Raw genomic sequence first — 27,508 nt, forward strand, 5'->3', positions numbered from 1 at the left:
ATTTGGACACACAGTATGGCCTTAAATAGGACTTCGGCTCAGAGAGTAACTGGAGACTCTCAAGCCCTGTCCTCAGAGTTCCTGGGCTTATAATAAGCCTGGGCTCAGCCTGTGCCCAGAACCTCTGCCTGTCTCATTGGTGCATTGGTGGAGTACAAGTGTTCTGCTGCCCCTCTGTATCCTGGAGACACAGGGCTGTTGCATGTGAGAAGATGCTGGATAGAAATCACTGCCCCATCTTCCTAAACAGGTCCACTCAACTGTCCCTTCATCCACCCTTCAGTGCATTTATGAGGCTAAGGCATATTCTGTACCCACCCCTTGCTCTTGTCCTTGCCCCCTCCCATGCCCTCTGGGACTAGTGTCTTCCCTTTGAACAGGCTCTTTACTCCCACTTTCCTATTTGAATAGCTCTCTCATTGCTTTTCAGGCTAGCAAAACACCTGTGGCTGCTTCAAGGGCAGTAAGCATGGTATGCAGATATAGGTTGGGCAAAGATCATTTTTTACAGATGGGGAAACTGAGGCCTACTAAGATCCACTAGCTACTTCTTGTCAGGACTACTCAGGTCTTATCTCTCAGCCCACCATTTTGTACGTAAGTCTCAGGAGGAAGGCAGATTATCTGTCCCTAAACCACTCTTCCATCCTCCTTGATCCAGGCTAGCAATGTAGTAGTAAAGAAATCTTAGAGAAACAAGATCCATGTTTTATTTCCACAGAGAAATTCAAAAGTGGGAAGCTTCTCCTGAAGGATTGTCAGTGACTTCAGGTCACAAATGGAGTAGGTAGAGAAAGTGGCTGGTTCATTTGATGAGGCTGGTGGTCAAGGAGACACCGCATTGAGTGGGAAGAAACAAGGGACAGACAGACCAGGTCTGTCTCCCCAACCTAGAAAGAGCAGATGTCAACACCCAGACCAAGTCTGGCACAGAGGGAGAGCTGGGGGGGTGCAGTCAGTATCCTTGAAGACTGAAGTTTTTCAGGGCTTCAGGCATGTTAGGGGGTAATTTTCTAGAAGAAAAGCAAAGAGCAAATGGTAGAATGTGACTTGAAATCAGGTAGCTTCCCATCCAGTCTCTGCATCCCCACAGTTTTGCTGTGTCTCACCCATCTCACCTGCCATCCCTCACTGTGCTATCCCCTAAAATGGGTTGTGTCCTTCTACCAAGTTAATCTATTACCTCTCCCCACTCACTTCTTTTTGAGGGCGAGGGGACTCACTTCTTCCTGTCTCTGACACTTTACACCTGAAAGGTTCATCTCCCTGCAGTTTCCCCACACAGTTCCCATCCAGTCCCTCTTCTTAATCTAGTGTGCCATTCTTCTCCTACTCCTCCTTTCCCTGCATGATCCCACTCTATCAGGCCTTCGCTCAGCACACAGGTGCTTTCTGAGTAGGTCATATCTTATGAATTTTTCTCCACAACCCCACACTGGGTTGCCCTCCTCTGTACCTTTAGAGCATCCACCCAGAGCAAAGGAAATACCATGACTCCAGCCCTGCCACCCAGTGACCATGCTTCAACTCCTGGATGCAACTGAGCAGGGCTCACTCTAACACTCACCTACCAAAACTTCACCCACTGCAGCAGGCCAGGTTGCGCCCGGGAAGCCTGCAGGACAGGGAGAATGTCTAAGTAGACATCACACTGTCCCCTGCACAACCTCTGGCCTCAGGCCCCTTTTCTCACAAGCTGGAGTTTCTTTGCCCCAGTACTTACTGAAGAAGAAACTGTGACTCCCCCCTGTAAAGAGAAGATCAGAGTAGGTGATGTGGAGACTACAGTGACATCTCTGAATTCTTCCATGTCTGTAGAGCTCAGGAAGGGCCCAGTGGAAAGGGCAGGCTCAAACCAGGTTACCTCAATGACCACGAACATTCAGCCCATGGAATTTTTTTCACAGCAGAACTTATCGTCCTAAATACATTTTACCTGAGATGATATGAATGTGGTCCCTTAGCACACACTGCCCACAGGGAGTGAACAAGAATAGGTAGATCCCCCTCTGCCTACAAGGCAGATAGAAATTGGCCGCCAATAATTGGCAAAGTGGATACCCACAGGTGGTATGAACTGCCTATTCTCCTGTCAGCAGAGAGTTTCTGATCTCTCAGTGGAAGTCCTCTCTGTGAGGTCAGGGCTTTATTGTTCTGAGAGGTGGAGGGAAATACCACCTGTTTGGTTTATAGCCCAATTAGTGTTTGGCACATTTATTACTAAATTAAGATTGCTTTCTTTGCAACTGAACGCAACAAGGAAATGTCTTTCCTTTTATTTCTTTTGTGGAATGAGGCATTTATTTCCCACCAACCAAGAGTTCCTAGGCTAGCCTCAACTATTCTTCTCCCACTCTACCCCCAGCACCCACAGAAGGACAGCAGATAAAGAAGAGAGTGAATACTACAAAGGAAGGCTGTTTTGCCATGTTTCACGTAATTTTTCTGAGGAGCCTATTTCTCTTTCAGAGAGTAGTGGTCCACAGTTTTCTCTGTGATGTAGCCACTGCTTTCTTGTAACCTTTTCTGGGTGTGGGTGTGAAGAGCCTTCAACTTCCTAGCTAACCCACATAGAGCACCTTGGTAGCAAAAGCTTCCCCCATCCCCTCCATGCAGAGACCCCAATGGGAAAAACAGGACAGTTGCCAGTCTTACCTTAGCAGGGATCTTGGCTGAGTATTGCCCACTAGAGGGAGTAGGATATGCCTGCTGGTTATAATTGTAGTTCTGCAGGAGAAAGTAGAGGACAGTGGGTAGTGGGGGCAGTGCAGCACAGAAGGAATGAAAGCATTTTGCTCTGGAATAAACACCCCACCTCCCTGCCCTGCCTGGAGATTTCTTAGACCCCTTGCGTCCCAACCCCTGGCAACCCCCTCCCTTGCCATGTGTTTTCCAGAGTCCCCTTTAGCCACCCCATAGCCCACACCCTCACTTCTTTATGGTCCTAGCCCACATAGCTCTGCCTCCTTCCCTCTCCCAACTCAAGTGTTACATGGGAGGTCAGGGAAGGAGATCAGGGAAAGAAGTGAGGTCTAAATCAGGTGGTCACATGGTAGATAGCTTACCTTAGAAGTTACAGCTGGTACTTCTGGCCATCCTGCCCCAGGCTGAGAAAATTACAGAGCAGAGGAGTGAAGGAAGAGAATTTCAGATTGGCCAGACCCAGGAACAAGACTGAGAGGGACCAAGGGCCCACGAGGTCAATCTGAGGGCAGAGACTTACCTGACCAGCACTGCCTGCCCTCTTCTGGAGTGACGATGAGGGATTGACACCCTGTGAGGAAGACAGAGCCACAGTCAGGATGTCTCCATGGTCCTTCAGGCCTTGATTTTTGGGACTCCAACATCCTTCTGCCTAAGCTCTGCCCTCCATTAGGAGCACCAGCATCCCACCTGCCCCATCCCACCTGTCTTCAGGGTTCATAAGTGCTGCCTACAGAGAAGACAGTGAGCCTAGACGAAACTGATGGCCCAGATGGATACAGGCAGATTTCCACACTTAGTGTTGGGGGGTGAGGGTAGAGATCTGGGTTAGCAACACCATTCCCATCCAGGCACCTGGAATGTTGGCAGCCTGGCCTGAGACCAAACTAGAATGACAAATGTGGGGTCACAGGCCCCTTGGCCCCAGTCCACCTTTTGCTGACACCAAACCCCACTTCTATCACAGGCTTTGTTATTCCTCGTCACAAATGCTGTTCCCACAGAGGCAAAGTGAAGTGTATAACATTACCTCAGGATCAAAGAGAAAGAAAAGGAAGAACTACAAGGAAGCAGATGAAGGTACTTAAGACACACCATAGATGCACTTGCCACCTCCCCTCCCCCAGCTGAGGCAAGGGGAAATTTCTAAGCAGTGGGAGAGAAGTTTAAGCTTCTTCCATCATCACTTCTCTACTAGTAACACCATCACCACCATCTCTCATACACTCACCGTTAGGATGTTCTTTTTTTTTTTAACTTTTTTTATTTTATTTTATTTTATTATTATTTTTTTAAATTTTATTTATTTATCTTTAGAGGGGAAGGGAAGGAGAGAGGGAGAGAAACATCAATGTATGGTTGCCTTTCATGCGTCCCCTGCTGGGAATTGGCCTGCAAGGAACTGGCCTGCAACCCAGGAATGTGCCCTGACTGGGAATTGAAGGATGTTCTTAACTCTGACACAACGCTCTACCTTTTCCTTGCCTGACACCGAGTGTTAACCCCACTATTAGCCCTAACACTGGGGTCACAAACTGGTTGACCACATGCCTCTGGACATTTTTTACTTGGTTTGCATTTTTTAATTAATTTAGTTGTGAGCAATTAAAATCATATTTTTAACTTTTCTTGAGGAATCAGGTGATGTGGCCACACTGGTGCATGACAACACTCAGCTGGAAGGCCTTGGCCTCCTCCTTTGCATGGCCCTACCTGTCCAGCCTCAGATGCCTGGCCCACGTGGATGAGTGAGTGGGAAACCCTTGCCTCGGTGCTAAGGGATCTGATCCCAAAGGCCACAGTTCATGCAGAATTGAGGCATGGCTTTCTGGCAAACCCAGAGGGCCTGCCAATCCTTTCCAGAACCCAGATATTCAGACCCTGTGCATCTGCCTACACTTGACAATGACCTAATCCCCTACCCCCATACCTGCTATTTCTCTTCAGCCTTCCTCCCTAGTGCCCCCTTTCCAGTTCTGAGGTCCTTCCTCACCTCATAATCCCCATTACCTACCTGCTCACCCTGCAGTACCCAGCCAGCTGTGGCTCCCTCCAAGCCAAGCAAAGCCCAGCAGGAGCAGCAGCAGAGTGGAAACAGTAGCCAGCTTCATGTCCCTGTGCCTGTCAGGGCCCCAACCCTCGGCCTGGGCTTTTATTCTAGGGAGGACCTGCCTCCCTGCTCCTTCTTCAGTGACTCACAGCTTCTCTCTCCCACTCTTCTCCCACGCAGCGTTGCAGAGAGGAAAGTGGGAAGAAGGGAGGCACCCTTCCTCAGCCAAGAGGATGTAGAACTGGGACACAATGTGCAAGCCATTGCCAAGAACGCAGAACCCCACCTCCCCAGCGATGAGCTTTCTGACCCTGAAACAAGAGGTTCTGCCACTCTTACCTCAATAATTGCTTTCCAGTTCAAGAAAGGAGTGTTGTGTTTGAAATCCTAGAGGAAGAAGGAGGGATGAGTGGGCTACATGGAGACAGAATTCAGAGGGTGGAGTACAGCAGCTCACTGGGAAAGTTTCAAGACCACATACAAGAATGAGTTTAGGAGACCAAGTGTGGTTGAAGGTAGATGAAGAGAAGCTTATTAAGGGTGTTAGAATTCCTGGTGGTATTAGTGATAAGATTTGGGTGATATTACCCATCTCAAAAATAAAAAGAGGGGGAATTTTGTGAAAGGTAGGCTCAAGCTGGGGGTTGGCTGCCTTGAGGGAGGTGGAGAGAGAGACAGGATGACCAGGATCCCAGTTTTTTTTTTTTTAAATGAGAATTGTCCTACCTCCCAAAGTCGGCTGAAGTAAAGGAGGGCTCGAGTGCTGGGAGATGGGAGTTGGCCCTGTGGATGAAAAGTCAGGAGCAGGTTTAGCAGGGAATCTGACCCCCTGATCACCTAAGCCCCTACTCCAGCTCCCACCATTTTTCAGTCTTCAGAATTGCACTGTGATGAAGGTTTGGCTTGGGGCAGGGGGCTGAGTGTCTTTAGGGACTAGAAAACTACTTTTGCAAGCAGAAGAAGAAACTAGAGCTATGGCACCATTAGCCATCTTTCCTGCCCCTAATACATACACAGTGTTCTTCTCTATCCCATTTCCCCCTCCTGTGGCTGAACATAACTGCAGCAAAACCTCAGGACAAGGACCTGCACTCAGAGCTTCCTGCCTTTTCACCTGCCATGCCATCTCCAGCCCATTTTCCAAAGCTGTGGGGCTGAAGCCACCCTTTGCAACACCCCCCCCCAGGAGAACAGTGGAGATGTAAGAAAAGGGCAGAGACAAGGAGTGTGGGGCAGCTAACATTTATTGCAAAGGCAAAGATTGAGATTAGTGGTGAGATAGTGTTGTTTTTAGAAGGGGTGGGAGACTCCCAACCATCTGGCAGCTCCTTGTCTGGAGGTCAAGGGATGGGAAAGTTCCTCTTCTCCTGGGCAAAAAAAAATAGGCTCTAAGAGGGAGCTTAAGGAATAGGACTTCAGGGTGTAATGGGCTAAATCGAAGTTATATTAGACCCCTGCTCCAGAAATCTGCAGGGACCTTTTTGCCCACTGTTATCGTTCAGTCAAATTCATTCCAGCTTGGGCTTGAAAACACCCATACCTTGCCAGGAATGTTATATACAGTCCCCTGTCTTCAATCCTCACTCTGGAGGAAGTCCTTAGGCCCCCATCACTGACTATGAAGGAGATGGGGCTCACCATTCTCTTCTCTGCCCAACTCGGTCCGGCCCCTCTTCTCAGATCTGCTCCTCCAGGAAGCCACCCCAAATGAATGCTGCCTATTTGCAAGCATGCACTTTACTTCACCCTCTGCCCCCACCAGATCCAGATGTGCAAAAACACTTTGCTGTCTGTCCTGGGCCCCCTGAGAAGTGTCTATACATGCCCTGGTTCTCCCATTAGACCACAAGTCCCCCTTGCTCAGGGGCCTGGCCTCCCCATGATTCACAGTAAGGAATCTTGCTGCTCCAGAGACTGGTCTCTCTAAAACAGAAACAGTCTATGTTGTTCATTTAGTTCATACAAACCAGGACTGTGGCTGCATCTGGAAACATCTGTTATCTCCTATTTTCCACTCTCCCTGAAGTTTGGGCTGTCCCTTTGCCTCCTCCTACCACCACCTCCTTTCCCCCACAAGTTTTGGAAAGCAGGACCCTAGTCTCCAATCTTTTAAGTTAAAAGTTAGAAATTCAACCACACACAAGGGTCATTCAGGTGCTGGGCAGGGGGAGTTTGGCAGCTGGAGAGCAAGCCCCATGGCAAGAAGCAGCTGCTACTCACTTCAGTTTATGTAGCCCATGGAAAGGGGCCCTGTATTGTCATTTTTTTTCAAGAGAAGTCAGAAATCCAAGTCAATTTGTAAAGTCTATCAATTTTTAAACTTTGGCAACTAATTCAAATTGTTGGGGTTTTTTTAATGGATCAAACAAAACATTTAATTGGGCCACCAATCATAGCTTCCACCTTTGGTGTTTGCTTGGATTGTCTGCCCTCATCCTCGCTCTCCTTCTAGTCCACTCCTTCTACTATTCTGGTATTATGTCACCCTGGCCACAGGCTCCCCTACAAGAGAAAGGGGCAGGCAGGGAGGAAGAAGAAAGGGGTCCCCCAAGTGTCCTCTAAGATTATGTGTGTACAGGGCACCCATCAGGCACCCAGCAGATACTTCTTTCTTCTTCTGTCTGTGTCAGTCCTCAGGTGGCCTTTTAGTGCCACCTGACTATTCAGTCTACCCCTGACCCTGGCCTCTGCTGCTTCTTTGGTTTCTTGAGGATTACACCTACTTGTTCTCCCATTAACCTTCAGATCTCAAAGGGCAAACTATGGTTCAGACCTGTTTGGGTCAGCACATTAAGATATGAAAGGACTCATTCATTTCTCATCCCCAGCTCCCAGCTGTTTGCAAACTCTCCCTCTCTTTTTAGATCTCTGTTGTACTTCCTGCCTGCTGTCTTTATTTTTTAAGCACTGGCTCTTCATTGCCATCATTATTATTTCCTTAGTTCACCAAGCAGAGGTTTAGCTTTCTTCTCTATATTCTTCTCCCACGAAGATGGAATGGCATGGCCTTCCAGCCCTTACCTGGTTTATTGCGTCCCAGTTAATGAAACCCAGCTTGGATTTAAAGTTCTGCAGAAAAAAAAAAATGAGACCGGCTAAATTGGCTCATAATGTAATTGGCACAGCACCTCAAGATGTGAGAGGTCAAGGGTCACCACTGAAGGTTATAGAAAGAAGACTTCACCCTGTGGGCACAAGGGACAGGGTTCTGGTTTTCCAAGAAAGAATAAGCAAAGCAGTGTTGCTGAACTCACCTTCCAGAAAGTTTCGAAGTCAAAGAGCCCAGGAGATGTGTTGGAGTTCTAAGGAACCAACAATAAACAGAAATGAGAGCAAGAACCCATTTTGTGAGCATGAGGCAGGGGCAGGAGCGATGAGTGCCTGGAGGGTCCCAACCCGAGGTGGACTGATGCCACCACTCACCAAGTTATTGACTCCACTGACAGCTTCATTTTCCCCACTGGACCCTCGTCCCTGGATGGGGAAAAAGAACACTTATGTTCAAGGCATATGCACTTTGTCATGCATACTATCCATCAGCTTGCTCCTGGCCCACGCATCTTTGCCTTACCTTGAGCACCATGTACCCTCTGTAAAGCCACCTCTCTTCTTTACCAAGCATCTAAGAACCCTACCTCCAGAAAGTCTTCCTGGAATGACTCATCACTTGCTTCCTAGAATAAGCCTACCCACTCCCCAGTGTATAGTCCCCACTACTGGGCAAGCTCTGTGCCTTAGCTTCCTATGTTCTTTTGTGGAATATGTCTATTTTTCAAATGAGGAAACTGAAACTAAGAGCTGTCCAGCAGCTTGCCTCAGGATCTGTCTTCACGTCGAACTCCAGCGTCTGGACCCTGAGGCCCCTTGGTGGGATTACAATGTAGAAAACTCTGCAGTAACTGGTGTGTGGGGGAGCGGGGTGGTGAGGAAGTTAGGCTTCACTGGCCCTGTTTTACCCAAAAGGAAGGCCAGGCTCACGGAGGTCAACTGACATGCCTAAGATGCACAGATGACACATGACCCAGCTGGCGTTTGAACTCCCATTTCTAACTAAGTTCATCTCCTTTCTATTTCTCAACCCTGCCTTTTTATGTATAATTTTTAAAAATATCCCCTTGACCATTCTTCTATTATTTTTGTCAGCCTTTCCCCTCCCAGAGGTAATACAGCTGTGACTGCAGTTAGAAGGAGGGAGAGAGAGAATGGGTGAGTCAAGAAGGATCATGGGCTCCCAGGCCCCTGTTTGGTCTCCTGGTAGTCATCCAAGACAGATTCAGAGCAGCTGGCAAGAAGAAACTGATATTTCTATTCCTTTTTCCAGGCCCTTTGCATTCTGCCCTCAGAGTCTACCATTCCTTCCCCTAAAGCCATTCCTGCTCACCTGATAATTGCCTTGGAAGCCCCCAAGGAGGCGATTACCCTCCTTGCTTGTTTCCTGAGGAGAGAGAAAATGGGGGAAAGTTGGTGGGAAGCAGGCAGGTTGTGGGGTGAGACATAGGTGAAGAATTTCTGTATCAAGGGACTGAAGTAGGAACATGATTGAGGACTTCCCAAGACCCTGAGAGAGGCCCTTCTCTCTGGATAGCTCTGTCTTCCCTGGCAAATTTTGTTTCACCCCCTTGTGGATCAGGGTATTGCTCACTTATAATGCTGATTAGTACCACAACCATCGTTGTTCCTATTCATGTCTACAAGCTGCCCAACATTCAATAGGAAAGGCCTTTGCCACCAAAGAATTTTCCCCTGATATTGACGCAGGAACCAGCCAGGCTGCTGTACTGAACTGATTCAAGCTGCAGGACCAGTATGGGCTGATGTTTTGCATTTGTCAGAAAGGTGATGCTAGCTGGAGAGTCAGGGGCAGCAGAGGGGGCACGGAAATAGACTGCCTAGTCTCCTCCCACATAGGGGTACACTCCTCTAGTGCCCTGCCTTCGCTGTTTGGTGTGGATCCCAGCCTATCATCACCTTTTTGTTCCCAGAGCTAAAATCTGGACCAGGCCAGGATGTGGGACTATCTGCTTTGTTAGTGTTCCTGCTGGAGAGTTGACCTCCACCCCCACTCGCTGCTGCCATAGTCCCTACTCAAGACTTGTTGCCTCCTTACCCTGATGTCACCAGATCCTCTGGAACCTCCCTGTCCTCTTAGGCCCTGAGGGACAAGACAGTGAAACATAGATCATTGTTTTAGATCCTTGGTGCATTCCCGCACATTTATGTCTGATTTAATACAACTCCCCTTAAAGTCCTAATGGAATTTTCTTTTAGAACTTGTCAAAATCATCTTGAAGTTTATTTGGAAAAATAAACATCTAAGAATAGGTAAGAAAAGACTGGAAAAGATAAGCACCAAGGGAGGACTTCTACTGGCAGATACGAGATACTGTAAAGTACCATAAATGAAGCAGTGTGGTTCCTGTCCCAGATAAGATGTATCAGCTTAACAAAATAGAACTTCCAGAAGCTCTGAGCTCCCGGAAGCTCTCCTCAAATATTAAGGTACTTATAAGTGATATTTTAAATCAGTAGTAGAAATGATTCAATACACAGGGCTGCAATACCAGTTAAGTTTCCTTGGGCAAAATTTATTTATAACTTACCAGTTTCCTCCCTTCTGTTTTTATCCGTTTTCCCCTCATGAGGGAGCATACAGATCTGATCTGAAGCATAGGGTCTGCCTACTTGGATGAGGAGTGGGATTAGACAGTAAGCAGCAAAGTAAAACCCAGATGGATTAAAGGGTTAAATTTAACAATGGAATTACAGAAGTATTAGGTAGTGCTAGGAGAAAATAAAGACTTTTATTATCAAGAGCAGAAACCATAGAAAAAGAGATTTTGGTATGTAAAGAACTAAAAATAAAGTTACAAAGTGGGAGAAGGTTTCTTAAAACCTATCTCCCCATGAAAAGTGAGTATCTGCAATATTTTAGGAGCTCTTCAGAGAGCCTTGTGGACAGAGCAGCATAGGGTCCTGGTCCTCTCCCTGCGGGTGACTCTCACACAAGGGCACAGAGTAGCAGCAGCAGCAGCCTCACCCAAACCTTGTTAGAAACCAGAGCCTCAGCCCCACCCCGGAGCTGCTGAACCAGAAGACACATTTGCATAAGACCTCTAGGTGATTCGTGTGGACATTAGTGTAACATTTCCTCTGTCAGTGTAGCAGGTACTGACAGAAAGGCCAAATTTCCAGAATAACCAGGAGGGGAATGTGTGAACTCAAAACTACGTCAAAGGGGCCACACTGAATTCTGTTTACAGGCCAAGTCATTTGAAACAATTATGTTTCTAAAAGAACTGGTTTTTATAGAATTTTTCACAGCCCCATCTGTGGTATAAAGTGGGGTATTCCCATAGAATTTGCAATTAATTATTACTTTGGAGATCGTTAGTAATTTTACGCACTTGATTTCTCCCCCTAAATTGTAAATGGGGGGGGAGGTTAGTGTTAGGAGTGGGGCTGCGGGGCCGAGCAGAGTTGTGTTAGGAGTGAGCAGCTGCTGTGATGAACTATTATAGCAGGGGTATCAAACTCATTTTCACAGGGGTCACATCAGCCTTGCAGTTGCCTTCAAAGGGCCAAATGTAATTTTAGGACTGTATAAATGTAACTGCTCCTTAACTAGGGGCAAGGAGCTCGGCACTGCCTCAGGGTAAGAAACAAGGTGCTGGGCCGGATTCAACCTGAGGGCCTTGTGTTGGCCCCCTGTGAACTATAGTAACCACAAGTTTGGCTCTCACCTGACCCCCAGATCCTCCAGACACTCGGACTTCATTCCCTGGGTTGTCACACTGTGGGAGAGAGAAAGAGAAGATTTACTCGCAGTCCCTATCCAGACACCAGTTCCAGCCTTCATACTGCAGCTGTTTAACCCCAAGGCTAACCCACATCAGCCCCACTGCAGTAGCAGTCACCCCCATTTTCAGTCCCAGCTGTCACTGTACCACCATTTGAGGGGCCTCTTATTTTCCTTCCCACAGTCTAAGGGAGATCAGGTGTGAACTCTAGACACTCACGCCAGGTTTATTTCCACTTCCTCCGCTGCTACCTGAGGAAGAGCTTGTATCGTATTCCTATAAGAGAAAGTAAGAATCCAGCTGGTGTCTTAAAACCTCTTTGGAAGGAACCAAAGAGTTCCAGCCACATTGTGTGTGTGTGCGTCTGTCTGTGTTTAACCCCCCGCCCCCCTCCTCTTCCCAACCTCCACACCTTCGCATCTTCAGCTAGTTGTTCACTGAGGGAAGTTTTTGGGAGCACAGAGAAGGCCAGGTGTGGCCAAATATATTTGGAAATGTGGGATAATTTGCCAATTCTGACCTCCCCACTTCTCACTACCTGCCAAGGGTAAAAAGGCCTCTGGAGCCTAAGTGCACAGAAGCCATGACACTGAGACCCAACAGAAGGCTGGGGCCTAGTCTGCCCTGCCCCTGTCTTTCCTCTCCTCTCACCCTCTCCTGGACCTAGAAAGGGGGGGAGGGCCACTAGAAGGGAGACTGATCAAACTTCCTAGAATTTTCTAAGGGTCACTCTTAGATGGGGTAAAAGCAGGCAGCAGAATCAGCAATAAATTAAAGCAGCTTATGTAACCCGACTTGTTCTAGCTGCTTCCCTCCTCTCGACTGACACCCTTCCTGGACCCCTAAGGAAGCCAGCAGTGCTCTCTCTGCAGGGACCCTGTTGGATCTGCCCCCTAATTTCGCTGCCAGGTTGTGGCCCCCTCTTGGCCCTTTCGTCTGTCGTGACAGGGCTTCACGTGTGCATTCTACTTATTAGTTCATCTATACCATAGATCTGTAAATGTTCTTAAGTCTCCACCAGCGTGGGCTTGCCCTATTCTCCCAGGAACTTCCCTAACAAGTATATTTTTCTGTACCCACTTCTATTCTTCCGTTTGTCACCCACAGCTGTAGTCAGAGTTGCCAAGTTGCCACGACTTCCGGAATAGGGTGACAGGAGATAGATGATCTCCACCGTGATGGAGCAGAGGTAAGGGACAGAGTGACTGAAAGTTGGGAAGATACCTCTTCTGGGAAGATTGGAGTGCATTTCTAAGGAACCCTGCGCGGTGGGGCTGGGTAGGTGGAGACCAGAAGCTGAAGAAGCCACAGGATGACAACTGTCAGTGATGCTACCCGAGCCACCCACGCCGAGGCTAGCAGCTTTCAGGAAGACCTTGGAGCGCATCTCCTCAGCGGGGACCAACAGGGGTCTCAGCCCCACCTGTGCCTTCAACAAAGGAGCAGAACTCACCCCGCTGCCCCCAGAGCTGCTGCTGCCGCCGCGGCCGCCGCCACTGCTGTTGCCCCCGCCGCTGCCCCCGCCGCTGCCCCCGCCGCTGCCGCCGCTGCTGCCCCCGCCGCTGTTGCTGCCGCTGCTGCCCCCGCCGCTGCCCCCGCCGCTGTTGCTGCCGCTGCTGCCCCCGCCGCTGCCCCCGCCGCTGCCCCCGCCGCTGCTGCTGCCACTGCTGCCGCCGCCGCTGCTGCTGCCACTGCTGCCCCCGCCGCTGCTGCTGCCACTGCTGCCCCCACCGCTGCTGCTGCCACTGCTGCCCCTGCCGCTGCCGCTGCCGCCGCTGCTGCTGCTCCCCTGAGGGGAAGGAACAGACCGGAGCAAGGACTGAAAACGAGATCACCTACACTGCTTTCTCCCTCCATCCCCTTGCGCTCCCGCTCGGCACAACCCCTGCCCAGTCCTCGACGGGAGCAGAGTTTCTGTTTTCTCCCTGTGCCCAGTGTCGCCCATCCCCTTACCCAAGAGTTGCTAGAGCTTCCACCTGAACCAGAGGGCGAGGCGTTGGTGCACTGCAGAGGAAACGCGGCAGGTGAGGTTTAAGATTTCAGTTGGAGCCATTGCCACAGACCAGGCTTCCCCTTCTTATAGCTTGGCTTTCTTTCCTCACTTGTATCTCCCCATCCCTGGCTGATTCTATCCCTCTCTCCCGTGTCTCTTGCCCACACCCATCTCTTCCCTGGCCAGTCTTGCCGCTTGGCTCAAGCCCTGCCTTTCCCATCTCTCTTTCCTCTTTGTCTCTCCCACTTTCTGTCACACACACCCAAACACCCTCTTCTTCCCCAGACTCTTCTTACCTCCACATTTGGGTTGCTGTTTCCCCTCACTGAACCATAACCAGGTTGAGCCACAGCTCCCTGCTGGGGAGGAGGGGGTTAAGACTGAGTGTGGGGTCCAAAGACTGAAGGAGGTATAGAAAGTGTGGGCTTGTGAGAGGGAGGTTGCAGAATCAGGGCTGGGGTGCTTACTTTACCTGAGCATTGGTCCCCGAGTCGAATGGCCCTCCGTTGCCCCCCTGGCCCCAGGAGCTTCCCTGAGAGTTGGTTCCAAAGTTGCCATCTGAGCTTCCAGAGTGTCCATGGCCCCAGGGAGTCCCTGGACCTTCAGGATTGCCCTGGCTGTGGGATCCGAGGCCACCCTGAGAACCAAAGATGCCACGGCCTCCGGATGGAGGCTGGCCATTGGTTCCCTGCAAAGACAACACGTGTGCACTTAGTGTCTGTGACCTTCTCACTCTGTGGTGGGAGCGGGGTGGGAACCAGGCAGAACAACTAAGAGAGGAGCCAGAGAAGGGCACAGGGAGAGGCAGGCAGAGACCCCAAAGTGATAGAGGAAGCATGCATAATATGGGAGAAAACTGCCCCAGACAGTCACAAATAAGAGACTCCTTCATCCTTTCAACTGATCCCCAAGATTCTCAACCCAGCCGCACACAGCCTCCCACTTCCACGGCCAGCTTCCTTTCAGCCACTCACCCAAGCACCGTTGTTGCTGGGCATCCCTTGCCAAGAGCTGTGGGCAGCATCTATTCCATGTCGAATAATATTCTCAGTCTGTCTGCCAGCCTCACTTCCAGTGTCTCCAAAAGCATGGGCTGCTGCCTCAACACCCTGGCGGATGGCCTCACTGACCCTGTGTCCGAAGGCATCACCCATCCCTGGGCCCATGGCCTCCCTGATTCCAGAGCTGGCTGCCTCTCCAACCCCTTGGCCAATGGCCTCCCCAATACCTGTTCCAGCACCTGCCCCTCCACTTAGCAATGGGCCAGCCTCCCCACTGCCCAGATACAGGGCCAGCAGGAAGCAGGCCAGGGACCCCTGTAACTTCATCTCTGCCTCACTTCCCACTGAAGTTTCTTTCTGTTGGCCCTTTGTCTTCCTCTGAGTCTGTGTGCCCTCCTCTGTTTTCTTCTTCCTTCTGACTTCTTGTTTTCCCTCCCTCTAGGTCTGCAGCCTTCTCTCTCCTTTCCCCAACTCCCCTGCCTTCCCAGAGTCCTCCACCCTACCACTACTTCTTATAACATAGCTTGGGAGACGGTGACAGGGCTGGGCAGCCCAGAGTCCATCCCCGCACTGACTCAGGGCCAGCTACCGATAAGGTAATGAGCTGTAATTGTGAGTCTCAAGAGTCTGTGTTGAAACAGAGAGGGAGCTTGTGCATCAGGGAGGGAGGGAGAAGTGGAATGAGATGGGTGCAAAAGTGTTCCAATTTCCCAACCCCAGGAATTTGGGGCGCAGGGTGGGGATGGGGGCATCTGAAGAGACAGGCTGTTGGTGTCTCCTAGAGGCAGCAGGTGGAAGGGAGTCACAGGCTAGGCCCTGCCAGTGGGGCAAGGATAGGGAACCAAGTGGAACAGGGCCCACCCTAGGTGTAAGCCAGCCTAGGTCAGGGGCCCTTTCTAGGTCTTTCTCTCAGTTTCACTTGGCCTTTGCCTCTCCCATTTCTCTCCTCTCCCATGCCGTCTCCTAAAGGTGATTGCCCTCACCTTCTGCCACCCCTTCCAGACCACAGAGAGCCTGGGAGCTATGAGGTTGGTCTCAGTTCTCAGTAGGGACCCCAAGCATCTGGGAAGGAAGTGGTGTCACCTCTGAGATTGGTCATCAGGGTGTCTTAGTTAGCATCCTGGTGGCTCTTAGCTGAGAAAGCTGGGTGTGGAGCAGGGGAGCTAGGCGGGACAGCCACCCCCAGGGAATGAGTAGGAGGGAAAGACCTAGGGAGGGAGTGGCTGACCCAGGCAGCGATCCTGTTTACCTGTCATGGAGGGGACATGTGTGTGAGTTCATGGCCTTCTGGGAGGGCTGGGATGGTACCAGCTCACCCCACCCAACCCCCAACTTCCCCCAGGGGCCAGGAGGGCACTGGCAAAGGAGAACAAGTTAGCACAAGGGCAGGAGCCCTAGGTTAGCAGCATAATGCTCTCCTGAGTCCCAGCTTAGGATGTAGAACTCAGACACCCTCCCCAGGTCTCATCCCTGCTTAGCAAGCATGGCTATCTCTACACTCTCAAGAGCCCCAGGCCCTCCCACGTGCCACTGTTTCGTATCACTGTGATACATCACTCAGTTAGGAGGGGCCAGTTTCCATCTGCCTTTCTCAATGTCTCCCAGTCAGTCTCTCTCTCCACCCCAACACCCACACCCCAACTTGTAACATTCAATACCTCTTACCATGTAAACACAATCCCTGTCTGTCCTCAGCTGCTCCTACCTCCCTGTTATTCCCTTTTTGACTTTAATGATGATAATAAATGATGGTGGTAATAATAATAATAATAATAATAATAATAATAATAATAAATTGCAGCTCCAGTCTATCAAAGGCTTTCTATGTGTCCAGCACAGGACTTTAAGGACTTGAAGGCTCACTCAACCCTGGAGATCAGTCTTATTATTACCCTGTTTAGAGACAGAGAACTTGAGGTTCAGAGAACACATGTGAATGCTCAGTGGAGCCAAAGCCCAAGCCCAGCCTGCCTTCATGTCTAAGCCCTGACCCCCAGTATTTTCTGTCACCTCAATGTCTCAGACCTCCCCCTGCTTTTCAAAGGCCCTATTCTTCTTTGGATGAAATCAGTTTTGGTTTTGCTCTGGCACCTTGTTGCATGGTGGAGAGAGGAAGGAAAAGTAAATCTGGGGCCTCCAGAATTGGTGATGGAGACCCTAGACCTATTCCCACTTCCCCGGGACAGGACCACAGGCAGCAGGCAGAGCACTTGCTAGGACTCCTTCCCACACTTCCCTCATGGGACACCTCCACAATGGCATGTAGCTGCTCTCTCCTCCCTCTATTACAATATTTTCCTTTAAGCTAGCTTACTTTCTTAATATATTTTAAGAATATTTTATATTGCTGCTGAAAGTGAAAAGCCAGAATCACTTGCCCATAAACAGAAAGTACCAGGAAATCATAGTGAGAAACAAATGGTATTACAATGGTAATATAATGGTATTACATTATAGATGGTTGTAGTTCCTACATCCTCTTTGTTAAAAGGGGGAAATTAGCAAGTATGAGAGAGATATTCAAGGCACACCAGAATGGAAATTGAGTCTTCCTTTTTAACATAATCAGAAAGATTAAAAGAGAAAAGAGTTTCTCACTGCATGGCTCAGACTACATTTACAGACCACCTAAATGCTCCTTTGCCACCAGCAGTCCCATGTTGTACCTTCAGAGAAAAACTAACTGCCCTCAGACATCTGTGGCCCTGAGGAGTCACCTGAAATCAGTCTTAAGGCGCAGTTATTAAGTACCCATCACAAACCCTATAAAAGATGGGGTGCTTTCACATTCATGATCTTATTTAATCCTCACTATAACCTGAAGTCAATATTTTTTCCATTTTACAGATGAGATAACCGAGGCTTAGAGTGTTAAGTGCATACACAAAATCATATGTAAAAAAGATTATGGTAAAATGGAGTTGTCAGAATTTGACCCAAGTCTGTCTAACTCCAAACAGCTTTTTTTCCTATATCACCAAGCCCCCCTTGTTTTAGCATACACAAATCTGACATGCCTACATTATGTCCAAGACCCTCTGGTTTTATCTCATCTCTCTAATTTACTCCTTTATTTATTCAACAAATATTTACTGAATAAATAAATAAATATCCTGTGTCATGCCTGTTTGAGGCACAGGGGATACCACATGGAACAAGTTCATCAAAATCTCTTTCCTTAGGGAACTCACATTCATTGTGGGTTTAGTTGGACAGTAAACATATCAGGTGGTGATGAGCACTGTGAAGAAAAACACAGTGGGGTGAAGGAATAGAGAAGAGAGGATCCAGAGAGGCAGGTAGAGACCCCAAAGTGACAGGGGAAGCATGCATAATATGAAAGAAATTTTAAACCAGGTGGTCAGGAAGGAATCTTTAGGATGTGATCTATGAACTGAGACCCAAAGAAAGTGAGAGCCTGAGCCATGAGGATATCTAGGGATAGAGTATTCCAACAGAGGGAACAGTAGTGCAAAGGCTCTGAGGCTGGAGCAGGGAGGAAATGACAGCAGTTGAAATTGAGGAGGTAATCACTTTTTAATAAAATGTATTGGAGTGACATTGGTTAATGAGATCATATAGCTTTCAAGTGTGCATGTCCATGATACTAGATCTATATATTACAGTGTGTGCCCACCACCCACAGTCAAATCATCCTCTGTCACCCATTTACCTTTCACTATTCTCACACCCCCTTCCCTCTGGTAACCGCCATGCTGTTGTCCGTGTCTATGAGTTTCAGTTTTATATCCCACATACCAATGTAATCATACTGTTCTTAGCTTGTTCTGACTGATTCATTTTGCTTAGAATAATATTCTCAAGGTCCATCCATGTTGTCACAAATGGCAGTATTTCATCTTTTCATATGGCTGAGTAGTATTCCATGTATATATGTACCACTCCCTCTTTATCCAATCCTCTATGGAAAGACACTTTGGTTGTCTCTGTGTCTTAGCCACCATGAATAATGCTGCAATGAACGTAGCAGTGTATATATCCTTGTAAGTGAACTCATGTTTTTAAGTTTTTTGGGTAGATACCTAGAAGAGGGATTGCTGAGTCATATGATAACTCTATTCTTAATTTTTTTAGGAAATGCTAGACTGTTTTTCATAGTGGGTATATCAGTTTACTTCCCCACCAGCAGTGAAAGAGGAATCCTTTTTCCTCTGCAACCTGTCCAACACATATTATTCACCTGTCTTGTTGACAATCACCATCCTAACAGGTGTAAGGATTGTAATTTTGATTTGAATTTCCCTAATAGCTAGTGAAATTGAACATCTTTTTACATACCTGTTCACCATTTGTATGTCCTCTTGGCAGAGGTGTCCGTTCAGGTCCACTGCCCATTTTTAATTGGATTTTTTCTTTGTTTGGTGTTGAGTTGTATCTGTTCTTGATATATTTCAGAAAGAGGTAGCCATTGTGAAGACTTTGACTTTTACTCTGAATGGGGTGGAACCAGCCAAGGGCTTAGAACTGAGACAAGCTGTGGTCTGACTTGGGTGTTAACAGGATTCCTGTAGGGAATACACTGTTATGGGAAGAGGGGAATACAAAGATCAGGGAGGAGACTAGGGATGGGTGTGGAGGCTGGACTCAAGTATAGAGAGGAAATGAGGCCTTGCATATGGGCAATGTCTCTACTCCCTCCTATAGGGTCCTGGGTCTCTCTCAAAGTGGCATCTACTGACTTACCTTGTCCACAGTGCCTGTTCTGGAGTCTAGGCTGAAATTCTAGCTTTACTACTTACTAGCCATGATCTTAATCCATTTGTACAATAGTTTCCTTATCTATAAGAGGAGTGAATGTGAAGGTTAAATGAGGTAATTATGAAGAGAGCTTAGAGCAGTACCTGCAACACAGGGCACAATATATGTTCTTGCTAGTTGGGCACGTTAATGTTGTTGGAAGGCTTTCTCAGCAGTTGCTTAATTTTGAGACATACACACCCACACATCCTGAAAAAGCCAAATGCAGAAACTTATTTTTAAAGAGGACTTATTTTGAAGCAGCCTGTTCCCCAAGGGCCCCAGGGAAGCATGCCACCTCACTAGCAGAGATCACCAACAGGGAAGTGCTCCTGAGAGAGCCCCGTTATCACGTGACACTTACTAGATTATCAGGCAACTCTCTCCCTTCTCTGAGCTTCAACTTTATCCTAAGGAGGATAATCATGGTACCCACCTCATAGGGAGGTTGTGAGGATGGCATGAATCATATCTGTAAGTGCTTAGCAAAGACATAGTAAGCACCCAACCAAGATGGCTGTGTGGTCCCACCCAAACCCCTCTCCCTGTTCTGCATCTGCAGAAACTGGCCCCTCCCATCTTTGTTACTCCTTAGCCTCACTCCACCTATCTGTCTCAGCTGCCTCATTTTTGCTCACACTTATTCCAAGGCCTTTCCCAGGTCTGCTCAAGCCTCTCTGCTACCAGTTGCCAGCCATTTGTGCCTAGCCTTGAGCTCACCTTTTGAACCTCTTAATCGAGAGAGGAAATGGATATGAGACAAGTAAATATACAACTACACATTGTCATAAGTGCTATGAAGAAAAAAAATCAGTGTGCCATGAAAGAATAACAAAGGTAGCCCTTTGTTCAGATTGGATGGTCAAGATTGCTAAAACCTGAGGGTGAAGAGAAGGCAACACAAGACAAAAGGGACATGGTGATTTGTACCTCTAATTCCCCTTTACTTTTTCTACGTGTCCCACCTCCCCCAGCAACCATCAATTTATTCTTTGTTTCTACATGTGTTTCTGTTTTGTTTGTTTTGCTTTTTAGAAATCATACAGTACTTGTTTTTCTCTTTCTGACATTTCACTTAGCACAATACTCTTTAGGTCCATCCATGTTATCCCAAATGGTCAATGATACTTTAATTAAAATGGAGGGCATATAGAGAATATTTCTAGCAAACAGCATGCAATGACTCAAGGCAAGAATGTGCTGTGCCTATTCTACTCTTCAAAACCAGCTAAGCTCTTCTTTTCCAGAAGCTTCCCAGGATTGACTACAGTAAATACTGATTTATCTCATACCTCTTTGACAAACCCAGCAAAAAAATGTGCATACAGATAAAAATCAATGAAAGCTTTTACTTTTTATGAAATAATGATTCTCTTGAATATTCCCTTTTGAAAAGGGAGCCCTCCAATCCATATGAAATTATATCTAGCACAGAGTAGACTTCAGTGTGTGCTATGAATGAATGCTTTTTTTTAATTGTGGAAAGAGATGTCTGAAATTTACTTTGAAATGCATCAAAAATGTTTTGCTACACGGCTAGATCCAGGGATGTATGTGCTGGATGGATGTGTGGCAAAGCAAGCATAGTAAAATGTTAGTGGTGGAATTTAAATAGTGGATTTTCAGGTATCCCCACTAAAGCTCTTCACCTTTGTGCTAACTTTGAAATATTTTTAAAATAATTATTGCAGGAGAGGAGAAGGAATATTAAGTGACAAAATGATGGTATTCTATAAGTAAGGAAAAATGTAATGAATATAAAGTGTCAGGAACATCACTTTTACCCCCCTCTGAAGTATCATTTAGTTCTTACTGCTGCATTGCCTTGTATTTGTTTTCATATTCTGTTCATATGTCTTGTCTCCTCAAGAAGCCTATGAATTCCCTGGGAACAAGAACACTGTCTCTTATTTTTGGTCCCACAATTGATGAAATTTTGAAGCTGGAAGGTGTGTTTATAATCCTCTCCTGCAGATACAAGGTCCCTGCTTTATATAGGAGGAAACTATGGCCCCTAGAAGAAAAATAACCTGCCTTCAGGCACACAGTCTTGATTGGAATGCAAGTCTCCCAGCAGCAGGGTCAGTGCTTGGCAAGTGTTCTAGAGACTTTATAGGCAGCCGTGAAAAGTTAGGTTCTGGCAATAGAAAGACCTGCTACTTTCTTGTGGGTTGCTCTGGGCAAGTGCCCTGATCTCCTGAGCCTCTTTTTTCTCATCCGTATGATGGGGATCATAAGAGAACTTCTGCCTTTTGGGTAGTTTAAATGGTACCAGAGCATGAACAGCTTTTCTCACAGGACTTAGGACCTAGTAAGTGCTCAGTATATGGTAACTGCTATGATGGTTCCACCAGACTTTGAGTCATCCACAGATCTGAAAACTGGGCCTCCTGAATTACTATTCTTGTCCTTATAAAGCTCTCCCTCCTGCCCTCAGTGTGCCTTCCCTCCGAGCCTTTGATCCTCCCTGTGAGAGGGCCTCCCGAATGTATCTCTGTTCTCTCTCTTTATTCAGTGATTCCCATAGCTACTGATGTCAAACAAGAAAAGACCCCTTTGTTTGCAGAACATCCTTTGTAGCCTTTAAGCTGTTTCTCCCTCCAAATACTGACTATGTGACCTTGGTCATGTTTCTTAACCTGTGCAAGCCTCTACATGCTTCTCAATAACAGTACCCCTTACCTAATGGGTGGTTGGGAGGCTTCAGTAATATTATGCATATAAAGCACTTGTCAGAGAGCCTAACAGGACTAAACTGTATAATAAACCCAAGTGATCATTGTTATTCCTTTGGTGCAACATCTCCTAAATGAGAATGCTGCCCTCTTTGACTCCCCCTGGGTAACTGCCCTCTCTCCCCTGGTGTCTCTGCCCCACCACTGGCCTGAGTGGCTTTCCCTGTGTGACACTCATCCCAGTGCTCACCACGAACCAGGCACACTAATGAAACATGGTTTGTCCGGTAACCACCTTCTCAGATCTGATCAGCCTGAAATCTTCAGCTTAACCCATCCTGTACATCACACCCCCAGCTCCTTCAGCAAAGAAACAAGAAGAGAAAAGACAAGCCTCCCCACTCACAACCCTCCTTAGGGAGCATGTGGACCATGATGAGAGTAGGTTGTGTCTTATTTATTCACAAATCTTAGCACCATTCCCGTAAGGGACTCCCAAAATCTACCCCAACCCCCATCCCCAGCTCCTTCAAGTCATTTCAGCTATGACAACAGGAACATCAGTCTGCTCAGCAAGGCCAGGCATCAGTTTAGGGAATGATGTTGGCGACGCTCTGGAAGAGAGAAGGAAATAGGGAGTGAATGCAGGGTGTGCAGTCATGGAGGCACTGAAATTTCTGCCCTCACATCTCCCCACCCACTGGGAAATGAGAGGGAGGCTGGCTACCTTGGCCCATGAATTGCCTATGTTCTGGGGAATATCTTCCTATGTTAAGGAAGGTGGCACCTAGATTAAGAAAGAATAGAGAGCCAGGATTCAAAGGGGAGATGATGAGGAGAGGGTGGACACATGGAGGGGATGGTTTCGATCTCCCCTCCTTCCCTGGCTCACAGATATACACACACCCCTGGAGGTCTTTTCTGCCAGCTTGTGTTTGCCTCAGTGGAAATTAAAAATATCCAAGAGATGAAAGCAGGATGCAAAGGGCAAGGAATAAGTGAGGAAAGGGACAAGCAGGGCTAGAGAATGGATTGGATGGCCTCTGAAAGGCTGAGAGTCTGTCCACAGTGAAGTTGTCCATGAATAAGCAATGGGAAGGAGGGTGTACAAATATCTCCCAAGACAGAGGAGAAAGCTGAAATCATGTGGGCACTCACCTGCCACAGAGCTGGAAAGTTGATGAAGGGCTTGTTGACCGAAGCCTGAAATTCAAGAACAAGAGAGTCAGTACCCAGCATCCATCCCACCACCATCCTAGGAGGGCCTCCACTCCCCCACCTGCAAGTCCATGCTTTGCTTGGGAGACTTACTCCAGATGTTAATGTTGTGGTTGCGCCCCCTCCGTGATGGACGGTGGATCCGCCTGGATGACCGCCCTGTGGACCAAACCCAAACCAGCATTACAACCCCTCAGCCCTTGAAGGTCTCCTAAGTTCCTTTTCCCCCGTTACCTGCTGCCCTCTAGGATGACTAACCTACAACCCCCTCACTGTCCGAAAAGAAACCCAAAAGCCCTGTTACTATGGTAATTCTGTGAGAGATGGGAAGACAAGCCAGGAAGGACATCTGTCCCTTTGACTAATCTTCCCCCAATTCCCTTTTATTTTATTTAATGAGACACTCTTAATCATTGAGAAGAGGCCTGGCTAGAAAGGGAACCAAGAGGACCCATGCAAATACCAGGACTATAGTTAACCTCAGCCCTGACTTCAACTCTACCCTTTCTACATACACATGAGCCTGATCCCTAACTCAGATTGATCCCAGTCTTTAATCCTATCCCAGACACTCAGCAGTGCTGCAGCCCAGGGTCCTATCACAGACCTCCCTTTCCTGCCATCTGTCGCAGAGCCCTTTTCCCTTTCATGCACACTTTCTACACAGTCCAGAGATGACAAACTCATTTTCACTGGGGGCCACATCAGCCTCACAGTTGCCTTTAAAGGGCCGAATGTAATTTTAAGACTGTATAAATGTAACTACTCCTTAACAGTTAAGTGAGAGCTTGGCACTGCCTCCAGATAGAAACAAGGTGCCGGTCCGGATAAAACAAGGTGGAGGGCCAAATTTAGCCCCCAGGCCTTGCGTTTGCCACCTGTGACATACTCCCTTCCCACCCACCATTCTTCGCTCACTGCCTGGCAGCCAATGTGGCTATGGGCTTTGAGGCCTGGGCCAGTCTTCAAGGGGGTGTCCCAAAGACTCATCATGAAGACTGAAGAGTAGAGGATTGAGGCAGGCAGGAGTCAGCCTTCTATAGCCACGCCCCCTCCTTGGTGCCTGTTCAGCTGTGCAGGGCACTGCTGGCTTCTTCTGCCCTCCAGTGTCTGTTCCCTCTACATAAATGGGGATCAGAAATCCTTCAGGAGACCTGTTCTGATGAGGCAGTGTGGAGGAAAAGAAAGAGCCTGGACCTACCTGAGATTTGCCAAAGATGTGTGCTAGCCACACAACCTTGGAAAATCCCCTTAAATTTCACTGAGCTCAGGTGTCATATCTGAAAATTAGGGAGTCATGTCCACCTCCTTACCCTGACTACCTCAAATTAACCAGAAAAGGGCTTATCTCTAAAGCTGTTCCTCATGCTCACACTCTAATGTTCTGCATTTTCTCATCACTCATTCTGCTCACACTGTAATAGATCTTGGTTCAGCAACTGTTTCCTGTTCCCCAGGAGAGGCTTTATGTTCCTCACTGTAGAACTCCTTAACTAGGAGGGCAGCTCCCTGAAATTGGGGCTGGGTGACATTCATACTGTCTAGTATAAAGCTTTCAGATAAGATGGCTTGATCCATCTTACCAGCTAACCACCAGCTTCTTCGTAAAGAAGGAGAGGAAGAAGGAGGACACAATTATATAGCTGCCTAAGCTTCTTTCACCATGTGAAAACTACCTGGGCTCCCCAAATATTTTAAGCGTTTAACCTCTCCCTCCCCCAACCCCCTTCTCCCCTTTTCCCCACCCCTGTTCACCTACATTCAGCAGCTGGTTGGCCTCCTTGCCGTGTTGGTTGACCCCATTATGAACATTCTGCTGCAACCTGTCCACCTCCTTTCCAGCCTGGCCAGCAGCATGGTGGACACCTTGGCCAAGCTTCTCCGCTTCCTTTCCAGCCTGGCCAGCAGCGTGGTTGACCCCTTGACCGAACTTCTCTGCCTCCTTCCCAGCCTGGTTGGCCCCATCGTAGAACCCTTGGACCACTTTGTTTGCCTCCTTTCCAGCCTGTTCAACAGCATGGTGAACTCCCTGGCCAAAATGCTCCTCTGCCTTCCCAGCCTGGTTGACTCCATTGTGGACTCCTTGAACCACTTTTTCCCCCTCTTTCCCAGCCTGCCCTGCAGCATGGTGGAACCCCTGACCAAACTTCTCTGCCTCCTTCCAAGCCTCATTAACCCCATGGTGGACCCCATGTCCAAACTGCTCTGCTTCTTTCCCAGCCTGGTTGACTCCATTGTGGACCCCTTGAACCACTTTTTCCCCCTCTTTCCCAGCCTGCTCTGCAGCATGGTGGACCCCCTGACCAAACTTCTCTGCCTCCTTCCAAGCCTCATTAACCCCATGGTGGACCCCATGTCCAAACTGCTCTGCTTCTTTCCCAGCCTGGTTGACTCCATTGTGGACCCCTTGAACCACTTTTTCCCCCTCTTTCCCAGCCTGCTCTGCAGCATGGTGGACCCCCTGACCAAACTTCTCTGCCTCCTTCCAAGCCTCATTAACCCCGTGGTGGACTCCGTGGTGGACCCCATGGCCAAACTGCTCTACTTCCTTCCCAGCCTGGTTGACTCCATTGTGGACCCCTTGAACCACTTTTTCCCCCTCTTTCCCAGCCTGCCCTGCAGCATGGTGGACCCCCTGACCAAACTTCTCTGCCTCCTTCCAAGCCTCATTAACCCCGTGGTGGACCCCGTGGCCAAACTGCTCTACCTCTTTCCCAGCCTGGCTGACCCCAGGATGGACTCCTTGGACTATTTTGTCCCCCTCTTTCCCAGCCTGCCCAGCAGTATGATGGACCCCCTGGCCAAACTTCTCTGCTTCCTTCCAGGCCTCATTAATGCCACGGTGAACCCCCTGGCCAAACCTCCCTGCCTCATTTCCATCCTGCCCTGAAGCATGGTGGACCCCCTGGCCAAACTTCTCAGCCTCCTTCCAAGCCTCATTTATGCCATGGTGAACCCCATGGCCAAACTTTTCTGCCTCCTTCTCAGCCTGCCCAGCAGCATGGTGGAGCCCCTGGCCAAACCTCCCTGCCCCATTCCCAGACTGCCCTGCAGCATGGTGGACCCCCTGGCCAAACTTCTCTGCTTCCTTCCAGGCCTCATTAATGCCATGGTGAACCCCATGGCCAAACTTTTCTGCCTCCTTCTCAGCCTGCCCAGCAGCATGGTGGAGCCCCTGGCCAAACCTCCCCACCTCATTCCCAGCCTGCCCTGCAGCATGGTGAACCCCCTGGCCAAACCTCCCCACCTCATTCCCAGCCTGCCCTGCAGCATGGTGAACCCCCTGGCCAAACCTCCCCACCTCATTCCCAGCCTGCCCTGCAGCATGGTGGAGCCCCTGGCCAAGCCTTCCTGCCTCACTTCCCGCCTGGTTGACCCCATGATGGACCCCCTGAATCACTTTGTCTGTCTCCTTCCCAACCTGTCCAGCAGCATTGTTCACGCCATGGATAAGCTTCTCTGCTTCCTTTCCTCCTTGTCCGACGCCATTGTTGATCCCATGGGCTACTTTGTCCAAGCCGTGGTTGAGCCCCTGGACGCCCTTGTCCAGCTCCTTGCCAGCCTGGCTCCCCATGTTGCTAAGTCCATTAAGAACTTTCTCCACTTCCCTTCCAGCTTGAGTGATTCCATTATTGATGCCTTCCAGGGCCTTGCCCACCTCTCTCTCTGCATTGCTCAGCCCTCGGTTGATCCCTTCAATGACCTTCTCAAGAGGGTCATCATTGGCTGCCCATCCAGGCAGGGCCCCCAATAGCAGTAGGAAGGAGCAGGAACTGACCAAACTGGCGAGACGCATATTGTTGGGAGGGTGGAGAGGATGCAGAGAAGAACCAGTGAAGCCAGGCTGCTATTTATCCTCTGCCTCCCTGCCTCTTCTCCACCCCTCATGACTCAGTTACCTCCATGAGGCACTGACTTGGTCCCCAGTTAGGGAGGTATTTCCCAGGGAGATTTGGGGTTGAGCAATGAAAAGGAGGAGGAAGAGAGGGTGAGTCATGAATGGAGAACACTCACATGGCATCTTTGCTCTTTGCCCAGCTCAGGTCCTCCACCCCAGAGCCTAGATGTCTGCCCTTCCAACCTCCTCCTCTTTTCATTCCTCACCCACTAGCCAGGTCTCCTCTCTCCCAACCCCACCTCCAACCACCACCACCTATCCCTGGTTCCTTAGCATCTTCACTCTCAAGGGATCAAGCATCCAGATTCCCAGCACTGAGATTCTAGAAAGATGGGAGGTGTAATCAGGGGAGGGAAGCACTTTCGGGGAGTTGAGGGAATGATCAGATCTTGTCCTTGTTGTTCTTCTTGATCCC

General features: G+C 48.7%; 2 protein-coding genes across 2 annotated transcripts; both read right to left on the reverse strand.

Moving 5' to 3' along the window:
* Window positions 1–739: 739 nt before the first annotated feature.
* On the reverse strand, window positions 740–15,006 carry DMKN (dermokine). The gene is made up of 17 exons (XM_053667595.1): window positions 14,518–15,006; window positions 14,016–14,216; window positions 13,840–13,899; window positions 13,504–13,554; window positions 13,057–13,270; window positions 11,770–11,789; window positions 11,494–11,544; window positions 8,008–8,055; window positions 7,775–7,822; window positions 5,480–5,536; window positions 5,093–5,140; window positions 3,224–3,274; window positions 3,066–3,107; window positions 2,656–2,727; window positions 1,724–1,747; window positions 1,568–1,615; window positions 740–1,013 (listed from the first exon to the last, which is right to left on the reverse strand). Exons 1-16 carry the CDS (start codon window positions 14,869–14,871, stop codon window positions 1,568–1,570), a joined length of 1,389 nt encoding a protein of 462 aa, XP_053523570.1. The 5' UTR covers window positions 14,872–15,006; the 3' UTR covers window positions 740–1,013.
* A 7,407-nt stretch (window positions 15,007–22,413) lies between these two features.
* Window positions 22,414–27,224, reverse strand: SBSN (suprabasin). Its single transcript, XM_053667601.1, has 5 exons — window positions 26,389–27,224; window positions 24,955–26,334; window positions 23,289–23,354; window positions 23,136–23,180; window positions 22,414–22,591 (listed from the first exon to the last, which is right to left on the reverse strand). The coding sequence occupies exons 1-5, from the start codon at window positions 26,989–26,991 to the stop codon at window positions 22,568–22,570; spliced, it is 2,118 nt and encodes a 705-aa protein (XP_053523576.1). The 5' UTR covers window positions 26,992–27,224; the 3' UTR covers window positions 22,414–22,567.
* Window positions 27,225–27,508: the final 284 nt, after the last annotated feature.

The sequence above is a fragment of the Artibeus jamaicensis genome, unplaced genomic scaffold (genome assembly GCF_021234435.1).
Source record: "Artibeus jamaicensis isolate MK-2021 breed Jamaican fruit bat unplaced genomic scaffold, CSHL_Jam_final contig_470, whole genome shotgun sequence".
NCBI lineage: Eukaryota > Metazoa > Chordata > Mammalia > Chiroptera > Phyllostomidae > Artibeus > Artibeus jamaicensis.

What these genes read in the sequence shown, in the direction of transcription:
- SBSN (XM_053667601.1), bottom strand. Translation starts at nt 26,991, where the DNA reads ATGCGTCTCGCCAGTTTGGTCAGTTCCTGCTCCTTCCTACTGCTATTG. An exon ending in CCACAACATTAACATCTGGA is followed by an intron (nt 23,181 to 23,288) that starts GTAAGTCTCCCA and finishes CTTGAATTTCAG; the next exon opens with GCTTCGGTCAACAAGCCCTT. An exon ending in ACTTTCCAGCTCTGTGGCAG is followed by an intron (nt 22,592 to 23,135) that starts GTGAGTGCCCAC and finishes TCTCTCTTCCAG; the next exon opens with AGCGTCGCCAACATCATTCC.
- DMKN (XM_053667595.1), bottom strand. Translation starts at nt 14,871, where the DNA reads ATGAAGTTACAGGGGTCCCTGGCCTGCTTCCTGCTGGCCCTGTATCTG. An exon ending in CCAGCAACAACGGTGCTTGG is followed by an intron (nt 14,217 to 14,517) that starts GTGAGTGGCTGA and finishes ACCAATGGCCAG; the next exon opens with CCTCCATCCGGAGGCCGTGG. An exon ending in TACCAGCTGTAACTTCTAAG is followed by an intron (nt 2,728 to 3,065) that starts GTAAGCTATCTA and finishes TTTCTCCTGCAG; the next exon opens with AACTACAATTATAACCAGCA.